Source organism: Athene noctua, chromosome 2 (assembly GCF_965140245.1).
Source record: "Athene noctua chromosome 2, bAthNoc1.hap1.1, whole genome shotgun sequence".
Classification (NCBI taxonomy): Eukaryota; Metazoa; Chordata; class Aves; order Strigiformes; family Strigidae; genus Athene; species Athene noctua.
Window position 1 is genome coordinate 13,812,068 of NC_134038.1, and position 15,555 is coordinate 13,827,622.

The 15,555-nt window shown below is 37.4% G+C and overlaps 1 protein-coding gene across 1 annotated transcript in view; it reads right to left on the reverse strand.

Annotated features, from left to right (window-relative positions):
- Positions 1–305: 305 nt before the first annotated feature.
- Positions 306–15,555, reverse strand: part of TBC1D31 (TBC1 domain family member 31) — a 22,994-nt gene continuing 7,744 nt past the window's right edge. Inside the window, exons 6-21 of the mRNA XM_074901130.1 lie at positions 15,431–15,551; positions 14,053–14,226; positions 13,140–13,219; positions 12,891–13,037; positions 12,492–12,625; positions 11,356–11,489; positions 10,598–10,777; positions 9,351–9,583; positions 8,584–8,736; positions 7,338–7,473; positions 6,296–6,388; positions 4,439–4,579; positions 3,232–3,426; positions 2,669–2,819; positions 1,643–1,759; positions 306–921 (exon numbers count right to left, since the gene is read on the reverse strand). Coding sequence (XP_074757231.1) covers positions 776–921; positions 1,643–1,759; positions 2,669–2,819; positions 3,232–3,426; positions 4,439–4,579; positions 6,296–6,388; positions 7,338–7,473; positions 8,584–8,736; positions 9,351–9,583; positions 10,598–10,777; positions 11,356–11,489; positions 12,492–12,625; positions 12,891–13,037; positions 13,140–13,219; positions 14,053–14,226; positions 15,431–15,551 — 2,335 coding nt within the window. The 3' untranslated portion in view covers positions 306–775. The remainder of the gene's footprint in view (positions 922–1,642; positions 1,760–2,668; positions 2,820–3,231; positions 3,427–4,438; positions 4,580–6,295; positions 6,389–7,337; positions 7,474–8,583; positions 8,737–9,350; positions 9,584–10,597; positions 10,778–11,355; positions 11,490–12,491; positions 12,626–12,890; positions 13,038–13,139; positions 13,220–14,052; positions 14,227–15,430; positions 15,552–15,555) is intronic.

A 15,555-nucleotide genomic window follows, 5' to 3' on the forward strand; every position in this document is an offset into this window, starting at 1 on the left:
CCCGTTCCTACCCCTCGGCTTTGCCGTTGCCGTCGTCATTTATGAAGCTGAAATGCCAGGCCAGGGCCCGCGTCTCCTTGTTGGGAGCTCACGGAAATAATTTCCGCAACGTGCGTTGTTCAAAACCTCTTTTTCAAAACCGGTTTTCTGCAGCCGAGCTGTCCCGCGGCCCCAAGCAGCCCCAGCAGGGACCAGGGGCACGATGGGGCATCAGCTCCTGCCCGCTGCACGTTTTCAGCTGTAACATCTTTTAAAAACCCTAAATGTGTACACACGTGGCCCAAGGTGCTAGCCAAAAACATCATGGGTTTATTTTTTTTCCCCTTTAAATACAGAAATAATCATATGTAAACTCCAAGGCAGTCACCAGAAAAAGGCTATTTTCTCACGTACTCCTTCTCCCTCCCAGAGACGATCTTTGCCCGGTGGGTTTTTCTTCCTTTGAAAAAGAACAATGGAAAGCTCCCTGCTCCAACTCCTCGAATCCACTTACACAGCACTGACAAAACCCGTGTTTTAACAGTGCTTTGTTTCTTCCACCAGAACAAAGTATAAAAATACTGCAAATAGTGAGTTTATTTTAGAAAATAGCATTATAGTTACTAAGAAAAGAATTAGGTTACAAACACACATCTAACTAGCATTTTTATATAAAAATCTTTCCAAAGGCCTTTATAATAAAGAATCTATGATCAGTCTTTAATCACACTATACATATTTATCATTTCACTGATTAATAATTTCAAAGTACAGCTGAGGTCCAGAGCAATCCATCTCAAGGTGTCCACTCTGTAGCTTGGAAATGAGTTGGAGGACGTCTAGTCTGAGTTTGTGAGGTAAGCTTTTGTCTGAGCCGTCTGACTTCTGCCATCAGCTCCCGTTCTTGGCATGCCAGTTCTTCTCGTCTTCTGTCTAAAGACACTTCAGTGCAAGAAACTCAGACTTAGTATTGCAACTAATAGTTTTCCACAAATAGTATGAATGCTTATTGGAAAACAGATCTCTCTGGCATAGAAAGGCTGTTTTTGATTAGTGCTGCTGTACGCGAGGCAGTCCTAAGACCTGTAAAGCAAGTTGTTAGTAAGTGGTGCCTATGTTTTGTTACAAAAAGGTCAGATGCTGCTGGGTTGCTATGGCAGGTCCATAAACAGGTGTTTCCCATTGTGTGCAGAGTTTTGTACATCACTTGCCTGTGATGTTAAATTTTGCTTTTACTAGGACATAGGACATAGGACAGCCCAAAGGAAACGATTACAGACTAATTCCTGACTGTTACTCTCAGTAAAGTTTTTGAAGAAAGACAGTTCTACATCTTCTCAACATCCCCAAATCACACGTAACAATGAAGACAGAAAAAGCATAGGTGAAATGGTGATGTCACAATGGGATTAAAGTAGGCTGAGGTTTAATAGGATCACTCTTGTAATGTGACGCACTCCAGGCACTTCCTACCTGTGCTGCCCCTGGTAGCAAAGACATTTCTTTGAGGTGTGAAACTGAACACAACAATAAGCCGGTTTACTATCCACTAAACACCTACACAACTAATAATGACTCAATCGCACAGTGAGGTGTTCCAGTAATGCTTCTGAAATTAAACGTGAAAGAAAGCTGGGAGCTGGCTCCTAACTTAGAAACTTACTGTGTGATGATGATTCTGATGCAGATAAATCATTCAGACAGATGTTTCCAGACCTTGGCACCCGCTGGAGTTCTACCCCTCTCTCTGTATGTCTGGCCTTTAAATCACGCAGTCTCTCTGTGGGAAATAGAGAGGAGGATTCTTTGTAAATTAAGTGTGTTTAAATTTCTAGTGAATTTTTCTAGCTTGAGGTGAAACAGTTCTCCTCCAGGAAGCAAAACTGGAACAATCACTCACTCCAGCTAATGGCAAGTACAATTTGCTCAGAATTAGAGCAGAATGTTTCTGCTCTATGGGCCAAAGCTATGCATCATTGCATTTCATTTTAAGAAATTACAGCTCCACATGTGCTGTTTCTTCCTATATAATTAATCTTCTGACAAATGGGCCACTAAGATCATGCGGAATATGGCGACTTGTACTTGCAGTTTTAGAAGGAGACACCCATTGTAATAATTTGCAGTTGTAAATTGCTCCATATTAAAAACATTATGTAAATAAGGGCAAAGTCTGAAAAAGTTTGCCCAAAGCAACACTAATCACCTAACCTTAATACTAATCACTAATCTTGTGTGAGTTGTGCAGAGGTGGGAGAAATGTCTGCAAAACCAGAAATGCAGCATTTGAGAAGGATGTACTGGCCAGTTCTGGAAACAAGTGTTTCTTCCTGTGAACAAACACTTGGCAAGGTCACTTGTTGGTATAATACAGTATGTCATCACAGCACAAGGTTATTTGACAGAGGATTTCTAAGGGATGCAATCTTACCGTTGGCTTAAGCTGAGCTAAACCTGTGCTCCTACCAAAAGTCCCATTTATATTGCTGCATCTGATAGATACCAAACTGAGATTCCTTTCCAAGTCTGGCCTGATACATTGGTTTCATGACAGAATACTGCCAAAAAGTACTTATGTAGAAGAGTTAAGATTAAGTTTCTCCCTAATAATGGACACTTGGTTTGTATTCAGTTGCTGAATGCTTCATGCCAACATGACACAGGAGAACTGTGTTATCTATACACTCACCAAAGTAGCCATCTTCTCTTTGCAGCTTTTCAGCCAATTCTAACACATCATTCACTTTGTCTTCTAAAAACTGCTTCCTGTGTTCATCTGCAGCAGCAGCAGCCTTCTGTTCTTCCTCCAGTTGAGCTTTTTTCTGTCTAACCTCTTCCCACTGTACAACAGAGATATTAAAAGTATCTTCAACAGATATGTTGCAAGGAAGAAGGAACAGTAAAACCATCTGAATTATTACAGATTACACTTCACCCTTAAATCAAAATATATGTTATTAAGCTGAGTGAATGTTTTTTTTTAAAAAAATTTCTCATTCAAACACCTGGAGGAAGGTAAAAATCTTGGGTCAGATTAAAAAAAAAAATGAGAGGAACTTACAGAATTAAGAATATGCTTTCTTAAGCCTAAAATATCCTCACCAGTTTGCTCTAGTGCTTCCAGAAACTTCCAGTCAAAACAGGAAAGGTGATTCCTAACAAAATATTTCTTCAATCTTTCAGTTTGATGCTCTAGCATGTTATGAGCAAAAGACAGATTTGCGCCAGTCCCACTTACAAATATGCAGATACCTTTTTTTCTTCCGCTTCTCTCATGGTCTTCAGCAGTTCAGCTTCTTTCACCCTGTTGTCGTGCAGGATCTTGGCTATCTCTTTGTAATGCTTCTCACGGTTCTGATCATCACGCCTTAGTTTATGCAATGCTTGCAACCTCCAGTCGGTGTCAACACATTTCTGCTCTGCTTTGGTTAAATTTTCTTCAGCCACCTAATAAAACATCTTTCTTACCAGCAATCCATTTAGTCTATTTCAAGTACACAGCGATAAACAAAGTGTTCTACCATATCACTGTTAGATGTCCCTGTTGGGAGACTGCACCTGCAGTGCCACTCCTCCATTCATTACAGCAGGCTGTCTCCTCTATCAGGGCTTTCTTCTACTTCATCCTTCTTATTCTTTCTCTTACTGAGGGTCTTTGTTTTGTTTTGTGGTGTTTCATTTTTTTTTTAATCTTTTGGAATGAGGCATCAACTCTCTCCATAATTTTGGGGATTTTGCTTTCCTAGCATGAATTTAATATGATTTACAGGTGCAATTAACATAAGATTGATACCTGGATGCCAATATTTCCACCCACATCCATCTGCTTCCAAAAATTGAAGGCTGTTTACAAAAATTCAGACCCATATGTTTATTTCTAGACAAAATATAAATGCAGATGCCAAGCATATGGGCGGTGGGTTAGCTGCAACTATTTTTCCAACTGTGCGGTTACAAGTTCTGAGCTTGACAATCTGAAAATCTGAACAATTCCTAATGTCAAACTACACACATTCATTACTGTGATCTAGAAGACAGCTTCTGCAGCTGAATTTCCTGCCAAGTACTACCAACTGAAAGTTCCTTTGAGGCTTACTTCTGTTTTATTACGGTTACAAATAAAACATGTTCCTTAACAGGAGGATGACTTATTCTGAAAAGCACTTTTGAGTCTTCCATGCCTTCTGATTTCTGAGAAGTAAGGAAAAGTTAATATTCACGTCAGGCCCAGAGAATTTCAGTATTATATAGCTGTTTGGACACTTCGGTCAGATTTTTGAAAACCTCAAAACTTTAAACACACCATCATAATCTATTAATTAGGTATCTAGAAATGAGACTTCTTTAGATAATATCTTCATATTAAATTGAACTAGTTAACTGCAATTAAAATACTATTAATTACTACTACTTAGCATACTAACTCCCCAAACTATTTGTTAAGCTCCAATCATCTTACTATCTGTGCTTTCTGTTTTTCTTCTCTTTCTATTTCCATCAATCTCTGAACAAGATGATCTTCCAGATCCACTTTTCTTCGACGGGCATCTACCTCTTCTTTCATTTCCTTTGTAACTGCCTCTTGATCTTTGATTAGATGCTGCCAAACACAGAAACATAAATTATTGTTGCTAAGCTACTAACCTACATTTGTAATTCTGTCTCTAACTTTTATTAAATTAATATTTGAATATATCTACACATCTTATCCCACTACATAACTGTCCAAGGAACTGATAGTCCATGCAGTTTTATCCACTTGGAATTACACTAAGCCTGAGTAATCACAGTGGTCTTGCAGGTTGATACTGATGTAATTCCATTCTCTGTATCACAGTGGAGCATAAAAGCAGGATTCCAACTTAATTAGATTTATCATGAAAATATATTCTGCACTTTTATGGCATGTTTTAGCCAAAACCTCAAAATATTTCACAAACATAAATCGTGTTTCATGGCACAGGCACTTACAATACAACACCTGCAGCCTGAATGCAGAGATGATTTGCCAAAGTAGCACAAACCAGCAGTAGATCTAGAAATAGAATTTTATCTCTCACCACCTTTTCTTCACATTCATCAGAGCACATCTACACAGCTTCCTGGAGAAAGCATAACTCCTTCCCAGGCCTGTGGGAATCTATTAAGCTGTGTCAGCAGTGTACTGAAGCAAAGTTAACACAGCCAACCTCCTAAGCTTGAATATAGCCCCTCACTGATGGCAGCGAAACAGTCAGCTTGGGGCATGGCAGGAAAAGTCTTGTCTACACAGACTCTTGTGGGCAGACATATATCCTCAGTTAGTTAAATAATTGCTACCTTTCCAGGCTACAGAGGATGACCACCGTAGAATTAGTTCCCTTAAACAGCTGACTTTACATGTACTGGAACACAAATGAGCCTACCCTGGTTTGTGGTATGTAGCCGCAGAAGAGCCGGCTGTCAAATAAATGCTAAAAGAAATTTAGTCCAGTTATGCTCAGCATATAAAAAGTATATGGCCAAAAGCTTTAAAAAGCCAAATATAAGCAGACACATGCTTCAAAATATGGGTTAGCTATCTGGATGTCTACTTCTGCTTGCATGCCACTGGATCTACACATATGCAAGATGGGTACATGTAGCTGTGATTTCTAAGCAATTAACTTACTGTTTCTAACCAAAATGGACATTACTAAAGCTTTCCATTGGTAGCCTTGCTTTTCACTCATTTGTAATAATTATTTATAATAATTAACTCATGTTTAAACTGTATTATTGATAAAAACCCTTTATTACTGAACAGTGATCTTTCTGAATTATAAGTCAGTCATTTGAGAAAGGAACTGCACATCCTTCACGAATCATCCATTTCTTTTTGCTTAATGATGTTGGCAATTAGATATTTTTTCATTAACTACATCAATCTGCTATACTGTTGTCTCCAGAAAATGTAGATATATCTGGATATCACAGATGAAAAGGTGGGAGTTTGTGAGATGAAGAACATATTGTTTCTTATTTCTTATTTACACATTCCTTGTTTCTTTCAACTAGCTGAGCACACAGCTAAACCCTGAAGCAACCAAATGATACCTCTGCACAGGAAAAGAATAAAATGGTACAATACAGGTATTTTCTCCCAGAAAAACAGGTAACTGAGTTTTACTAATGCTTTTATTAACAGAGGATTTGTTCTAAAAAAAGGTATCAGAGAGGGAAAAACAAATACCCCCTTTTTCCTGTCAAAGTCTGGCTGAATGAACAAAACTGAATCTGAGAACTGCAAAGGAAGAACTATTAAATATAAACATCTGTATAGTTCCTTAATAATTACCTGTTCAAAAAGTTGTCTTTGTGACTCAAGTTCCAACCGTCGTACTTCAACATCTTGAACAGTAGCTGCTGTTTCCTGCTCTCTCATGGATGCCTTGAGGAGAAAACATATGATAATACAGTAAAGGAGAAATTCTTCTCCCTTAAAAAAACCCAAACTAAAAACAAGATCAAGAAGAATGTCCAAAACCACAAGCCACACCCTACTTCTAAGTTCTAGTTAACTTTCTGTCATACCATGAGTAACGGAAAAGACTGTGTATCAAAAGAAAAGGGCGAGGTGGAGAAGAGGCACAAGAGTAGTTTTGTATCCAGCCAAGCACATTAGGGAAATGTCAGGCTTGATCTAGTGCTAATAACCTATTAGATACAGCTCTGAATCAAATAAGGAGTGTCTGAACCCTCTACGCTGCAGAGGCCAGTACACAGATAGGGATGTGGCCACGTTGCACCTGGCAGAACCTGTGCTAAGCTGGAGCTAACAAATTTTGAAGTGCCCTGACCATGGAAACAAACAGGCAGCTGCCCTGTTCTCTGCAAAGCGTGGTGCTTAGACATGAGGAATGGCCCTGAAAAGATTCAATTTGTGCTGATGAGGTTCAAAAGCTTCCATTCTCAGCATTTGCATGCCACAGTGTTCAAGCTAGTAACACAGGAGCAGAGCCAGGCCTGGCCAGAGGCCACTGTGGAACCTCTCAGTCAATGGCAGAGTTAATTTGCAATCTGGACATACAGCCCACAGACAGCTGAGAATTCACTAGTCCTTTAAGGAGCTCATTACATTTTTCAACACTGCCAATATACCAATGAATCTGGCTTTTCTCAGAAATTTTGCCAGTTAAAGCAAGCCAGTGGAACATAGTAAGTGCCAAATAAAACTATTAAATTATGCATTTAACACTTACAGCAGTCCATCTCATGCTAAATACACCTCTGGGCTCACAAATCACAGTATATCAACCGAAATTTTAGTTACGTGTTTTTTCCTTGTTTATTTTTACTAATAAACCTTCAAGAAAAGAATTGCTTGAACAACACTCAGCCTTTCTCGCAATTTCATCATCAAGACGTTTCAGTTCCATTTGACGCTGATCTTGCTGGTATTTCAGAAAACGCCTTCTTGAAGCATCTAGAAATTGTAGTTCCTTTACTTTCAGTTCTCTTTTCACAGCAGCTAGTCTTCAAAGCCAAAACAAACAAACAAGGGAACTTGTATATACAAGAGGTCAGTACCAAAGAGCACAAACCTGCACTGCAGTTACCCATTAGTTACTATGAGCTAAACTCTAATTTATAAAGCTTAGGACAGTTGCTTTCATTCTTGTAAATGAAAACTGGACAATTTACAAGACAAAATTAAATTCACAGACACACAGACATCCTCTAATGGCAACATCCCCAATTAAGCTTTGAAGTCCTGTGCTCTGATTCTGTTCTACTTTTGCAATGATCCAGAGCTGGAAACTATTCCTTAGAATAACTGCCTGTGTCCTGGTACCTCTTTCTGCACAAAATTAGTCCTAAGTTTATTTGGAAAATACCAAACTCTTTCAAGGAACAAAACCACAAACTCAGGAATTAGTTTGTAAAGAAAGGCCCACGGCCCTCTAAAAAACCCCAAGTTGCTCAGTAGGTTACAGAGGTTTAAGAGAAGCACCTGTAGATGTGGCACTTAGGGACATGGTTTAGTGGTAGACTTAGTAATCAATTTGATGATTCTAACCTAAATGATTCTATAATTACTTGTAGTTGATATAAAAAACCATGGAGATGTTGAAATTCTTTTAAACCTTCGCAACCGCAAAATGTACAAACTAACTGTTCAGCTTCAGTGCTATCACAACTCTTTGCTAAGCAACTGATATATAAAGCAGTCTTTTTTCTAAATCCACTAGAACTACAAGAATGTGTACAGTCACTGATGCTATAAGTGATGCCTATATTTGCAGTGTGAGTCTGCCCACAGTGCAAGTCTGAAGTCTCCGTGTGCAAACACACAGCAATCGACTGCTTAAAAGCATTCGCAATCCAAAGAGACCAGACAAAAGGCTGGGAGCTGAGACAAAAATATCAAGTGACTTGGCCTCTAATCTGCTGTATTCCCTCAGGCAAGGCAGTAATACAACCCAGATCACTTCATTCCCCCACCAAAATCTGACCCACCAGACCACACTGTTCTCCCACATTACAATTGATACAAATTAGTGGTTATTTCTCCTTTACTCATGGTTAAAAACGTAATAGCAGGATATAGTAGCCAGGCCCCTAATGCTTCTAGCATTGTAATACCTCTGCTTCTGTTCTGCCAGCTTCTCTTCTTCTTCCAGTAGCATTTTTCGCCTCTGTTCTTCAGCTTCTCGAAGTAATTCCTGCTTTCGATACCAGGCTTCATCTTCTGCTTTCCTTTCCTGTGCTTTAGCTTCTAATTCATGTGCTAATTGTCTAAATGGAAGGAGAGCACATGTTAATAATTCAAGCCAAGTATCAAGAAATTATTTGATTACTTAGAAATTGATGACTGTAGTAGCAAAGACCTGCTGAAATCCAATGTTATGAAAGAGTATGGCATTCCCTTTATGTACTGATAAAGTACATGAGGAAGAGTTACAATACTGACTGTTACAGGCAACAGGGCATTTCAGATGGGTGCAGATATTTTCTCCCACAAACTCTTAACAAAAATTAGTTTCTAAAGGTGCCTTTGCATCACGGTACCCACTGATTTCAATAGTGAGCTGAGAACTTCTGGCCCTTCACAAAGTTGGACTCTACAAGGTCAACAGAGGTTTAGACTCTGATTTACAAGCTTTCAAGTTTGAAGATTTGCAGCCCAATATTTTCTGCAAATTAACATTTTTTTTTCTTTAATACTACTGATTTAACTTTAAAAATGTGTTAAACCAAGTAACTCTCAACCTGTAGCAGCTATTTAATGTCATCTTCCTGAATTTTCTTAATTGTCTCTCCTCTCAAGCACACACATTACAACAGAAAAAAGCAATTGTGTCCACCTGTCCCTCCCAGTCTGATTCTGTCTTCAACTTTCCCATTAATACCTTTCTCGTAAGTATTCAATTTCATCCTGTCTGATCCTCTCCCGTTCCTGAGTTTGATAATCCACAACGAACGTGGGATATTTATTGAATACAGGGTACTGTCCTTTTGTAAGTGGTATGAAGTCATCAAGCATACGTTGTGGATGGATATCTAGTGGTGTAGCCTCCATAAGATGATAAGCTTTCTTAATCACAACATTAATGTCCAGGTTGTTACGATGATGAAAGAAATACTGTAAGAGAGATGCTTCCATTTACATTCTACAAAAGATTAAGCAAGCTTTTAATATACCTATTTGGGAATAATTAGGTAAATTAGCAAAATCAATATTCCAGGAGTTGATTTATAAAGGGATTATTAACTTAGCCCTACTGATTAGTAAAATATCACCAGCTCAAATGACTTGGCCCAAACCTCTTCAAGTTGTAAAATTATGCTCTGGTTCATTTCCTTCTCTTCAAATGCAGTTGCATAAGGGATTTGGAAAGCTAGGTGTGAATTTAAAGCATCCAACTGCCCACAGAGACACTCCTACCATTGGATAAACCTCCCTTGACTTCTGGTGTTCAATCATGAAGCTTGTAAGTTCCTCTTCTTGAAGGACTATTCTTCCTGTCGAAGATCTTTTTCATCAAGAAAATCTTTAAATTGGTTATTATTAAAACACAGTAATAATGTGGTCTGTTTGGCATCTGTCAAACTGACTGCTCACAAGCACATTTTTGAGGTGGAAACCTTTGTTTGCCTACAGAGATGTTTTCATATGAAAAAACCTCCTCCTCCCGTGGAAGGCTAAACCTAAAAGGCAACTTTTTCATTTAGCTTCAGAAAACATCAAATAATACTGCCTAATTTTGCAAATCTGAAAGCAAAATAATGAAACAACATGACAGAATGACTGTGTCTTGTCTCCACAGGCAGAAGTCCACATGAGATCCCCAAAAAAGAAGCAGAATTATTTTGTGGTTAATGAACTGTTGACGTTTACAAAACGGCTTTCAGTGGCATTAGAGCTTATGAAAGCTTTTAAACATCTTGTTGCATGGAACTGCAAGAAATTGCTCAATATTTTATTCGTTTATTGTATATTTGTCAGGTACTAGATGACATTGTTCAGAAACATATAATAATATATTAATGTGGAAATGAAACATCACCTTCTAACCTCTGTAACAACAGATACAATGTTTTATACATCTCTGTAGGTACACTTTCATATGACTGACTTAAATATGAAGATGTTTACCTCAAAGTCTGCTGTTTGATTACAGTGAAGCAAGGGAGCTCTGGAACATATAATATAGGCAACAGCAATCATTAGAAAGTATGAAGGATGGTTGGAGAAGATATTGTCAAAGACTTTCAGCCATTCTTCTCTTGTTAGAATCTCAGAGAAAAGTGTTTCTAGAAGAGGCCATGCATAAACCTACATTATTTGGGAAAATTGACAAAATAATCCATTAGTACAATTTTACCATTCCTTTTAAAGGAATAATATGAAATTTTTCCTGCCTTATACCAAGAATCTATTGATTTATGAAAGAAACAGGAATTAAACCAGAATATTTGAAGATAAGATTTATCACCCACTATAAACATTTAAAATTAATATGGGGTAATTCTAAATAAATTTATTTCATTGGATGTCTAAATCTTCTGTTTAGATTTGTGAAGCTAAGATTATCCCTAACGATAAATAGGGATTACAAAATTAATTCATCACACCTACGTCCACTTCAAAAAAAAAAAGTACATTTGTAATTTGATGAGTAGATTTTCAAGCAATATGGACTTGAAAGCAAAGGGCTTCTAAGATCTACAGTAGCATGTGAAATTTATGATCATGGAAAAGGAAAAGCTGCAGGAAAGCAGTGATACATTCTTCACACTCCCATATCATTTAATGAAAACTCCCTCAAAAAAGAATTATGTAAAAATAAAAGATTAATGCACGATCATTCACTGCAGTGATGTTTTGTATACAAAACTTAGCTAGAATATTACCTGTGAAGTCACATTGTATTTTATTAAATGCTGAAGTAGTTCTTTGTCATGATGTGCCAAAACGTTTTCCATCATACTAAGGACATTAACTGGAGGATTGGGAAAATACTCAAACCAGTGCTGACAAAAATTAACTGAAAGAGGAAAAAAAAAAAAAAAAGACCAAAAAAATCCACTGTAATCCAGAGTGAAAGACTCTTGACAACCTTAAGGTCTGGATATAAAGGCTGTGAATTTAAGAAGTAGATTTAGGCAGCAAACCCTATTTAAGATATTCCCATCTCTCCTAGCATTTATTTCTAAACCATTCCCACAGTAAACTGCTCCTCCAGCTGCACTGGCATGAGTGTTCATGTCAGTACACTGTGAACCAGACTGGGGAAATAATCTGGCTCAGCAATAAAATGAAAAAAGTCTGTGTGCTGTGGGACTAAGTGGCTGGGGAAAGATGGCAATACTTAAACTGGTATTTCTGCCTCATGAAACTACAGCCTGTATCAAGTAATTTTTAACATACTAAGAATAATTTCCATAAACCTGGATACTTATTCACTAACAGCATGTGTTTGCAAAGTGAGTATGTATGCTTGGCAACCCATATCTTCTGTAGACTTAGCAGCAGCTGCAACAACTAATTTAAGTGTAAAGCACTTTAATTTAGTGTTTCTCCAGAAGACAGCCATAGCCAGCTTTCAGCCAAATGTCTAATTTCGAGTTACCACATGCTTAGGACAACTAAACACAGTAAAACCTTAAAAGAGATCATTCCCTTTTGACTGGGAGTGGGTGAGGGGGTGGGTGGGTGTGACTACTTTTCCCATGTCTCAGATTTTTGTTATTAAGATATAATTATGCTAGATACATTTGTTTTTGCTGATTAGACTTTATGAATACTGTTAAACTGCTAACTTTTTGCTAGATACAGTGTAAAAGGAAGTCTAATATCTTGTTTTATTTACAAGCAGGTTTTTGTTTTAAGCGTACAGTTGCTACATATTAATTCCTGGCAACACCTTTAGAAGAGAGCCTGGTGACCTCTTAGGAAATATCTCATTTATTTCATCAGGAAAAGCTCTTTTGCATGGGAAGGCTTAAACATGTTGCAGCATATTTGAGTTTTTAAAATCATTGCTTACCTACTACTGTAGCAACAACTTCAAAGCAGATCAGCTGGTTGTTCTGGAATAATTTTACAAATGGGAATGCTAGCAAAGGAATATAAGGCATCTCAGCAAAGATAGCAGACCAGTGAGCTAGGGCTGATAAGGTCCTACACACAAAGGTAAACAAAGGAGCAGAAAACATTGACCCAAAGACAAACAAAAATATAATATGCATTTTAGAACCACAACATAGAAAGATTGTTAACTTCAAAATAGATTGCAATATTATGAGAGTTATAAAAACAAAACCACATGAGGACACTGCTATTTCATTTTAAAATTTTCCTTACAGCTGATCCCAGCTGTTGGATACATTTCAGATCTCTACGTGAAAATAAAAATCTAAAATATTTAAATAAATACATATTTTACCTCTGTAAAACTCTCAGCAGTTTCCTACTTTTGATGGGATACTCATTCTGAATATTCACAAATGCACTGTGGGTACCCTTATCTATTAGGCTACTGAACGCCAAGTGGTTTTCAGGAAGTTGTAATAAGGAACGCCAAACAAACATCCTGCAATTAAAATGCAGACTTAGTCAAGCAAGTTTTCTTTCACAGACCAGTAAGCACAAGCAATTGTATTTTGTGCCAGCACAAACATGCACACAAACGTACCTGTACTTTGCTGGATATTCTCCAAATCCTTTCAGTAGGGCCTGCAGACGTTTCTTGTTTAATCCACCTGGCAATTCGTTCTGCAAAATAGAGGATCAACAATAAATGTAAGTATTTCTCTTTCATAATCTCTTTCCTTGCACTCTAATTGATGATAGTAGCTAAATACTGAAGTTCCTAACACATTATTTAAAAAAAAAAGCTTACTGCTATCTTTTACATAATCCTAGGTATTTCAACAACAAAAAAGATAATTCAAAAGATCATTCATCCAATTGAACTCAAAGAGCAGCTGCCACTGATTTCACTCAGAAGTAAATCAGACCCTCACTGACTAAACTATATATAATTAAATGATGGATATAGTCAAACCATAAAGAATATTGACATAAGATCATATTGTGACGAATGTCACAGGGGAATATGTATGTAGGTACAAATATGTATATATACACATCTGTGTGTGTATATATATGTACATTTGAGATGCAACATAAAGACAGAGAAGATGGCACAGTAATGACAGAAGGGAAATAAATATAATAGTAATGCATCTTCTAAATAATTCATAAAAAATGAAATGGCTTCTAGGCAGACATTTTAGACGTGCCAGTTTGCTAGCAGGGAAGTAGATCAGATCTAGCAAATATCCACATGTGTCACAAGTTGCTTGAGCAACTTCAGAGATACCCCAAGCTGGCTGGAGGCAGCTCTGGCTGTCACATAATAGAGGAGTATGGGCTAAACAGAGGAAATTGTACTAAAACTCCCTTATATCCCCTCTCTAGTCAAACATCCAAGTGTGTAAGTGCCTTAACTTATTCTTTAAAGAATAAGTGGCTAAATACCTTTTTTTGCAATGAAATTTAAATGCTGCAGACTGGAGAACAAAATACTTGCAACCTTTTCCTACCTCTTTGTTTTCAAGTGATGGGTTCACTTGCAGTTTTAGCAATCTGGTTTGAATTTTGCTTCCTTTGGATTTCCAAGGCCACTCTGACCTTCCTGAAGTCACTCTCATTGCCTGTTTATTTTCCTCTGATGTGCACTTGGACCAATCTTTTACTTTGAACATGGGTGGTGGAGGCTAATATTAAGCAAAAAATCCTTGGTTAGAATTTTGTAAGACAAATTAAATAATACTGTAGTTTGATGTTTATTTTATATGCCATATTTTTGAGCTTGATGGCCATAGCAAGAAGAATAGAGACATGTTTATACCATAAATAAATATATATGGACTGTATACTCCCAAATAAGTATGCCTGTGAATAAAACTGCTGTAATAAACTAGAAAGACTGTGAGAAGGTTTATGTAGCTTCCAAACCAACTCAAACATCATGTTATTTCCTTGCTTAGCAAACACTAAAGTATAATTGGGATAGCATAAATGTGTATCATGTACTGTTCAGGTTATTTACTTTAGTGTGTTTCTCAAGGTCACTAAAATAGTTTGCATTTCTATAGCACCAGTTAAAAAGAATACAAAAGACCTTTACAAAGGTCTTAATTAGTTTTCAGTGTCAGGGAGGTATTAATTCAATGCTGGAGATTGGGAAAGCAAGTAACAAAGTGGATATCCCAGTTCATGTCAAACCGGCAGCAAAAGTGCAAATGGAATGCATGTATGACATCTTTACACATCCGTCCTCAGCTCCAACTCCATCATTATCCGAAGCTGGTTACTGTTTACTTCAAAGACATGGTGATTAAAGATATATGGAATTCTGGATTTAGAAACCTGACTCCCATTAATAAATTACTTTAATAAAATAGGAACTGGTATTTAGAATGTTTGTTATTTAGGAAGGATTAGGAGTATGATTGTGCCATAATGATGAATGCTGGTACCCAGTACACAGTAAGAACAACAAAATCACAGTAACAAAAACACCATTCACACCCGCAGCTTAAGAGAGCATTAGTTGCAAAACATTTCCTATAGGAAACGGAACAGAATGAGCACAATTATGCTGTTTCCATCTCCCAAAAACGTTGTTACAAAGAGAAACTGGTCTGCACAAATTGCTGTAGAAAGAAATACCATCTCCTTGCTCCTCCCAAGACCAGAAACACAGTGATATATATACACACACTTTAAAAACATCGTATTAGCTGACAGACTGGAATAACTATGAAGGGACTCTACAAACCATTTTTTCCTTTATTTGTGGTGTTAAATATGGCACTCTTAACATGTCTGCAAACTACTGCTGATACAAAAGTTATGTAGACAAGTATCAACTTTTATGGGATTTACTGCTGCTTTAAAAAATGTGAAACACTTTACCTTATTTCCTTCTTGAACCAAAGCTTGGACACTGTATAAATTAAGGCTACCATTTTCCATTACTGATGCAATATACCGTCCATTGGGGCTAACCGCTGCTGTACTAATTCCCTCTTCATGACTCC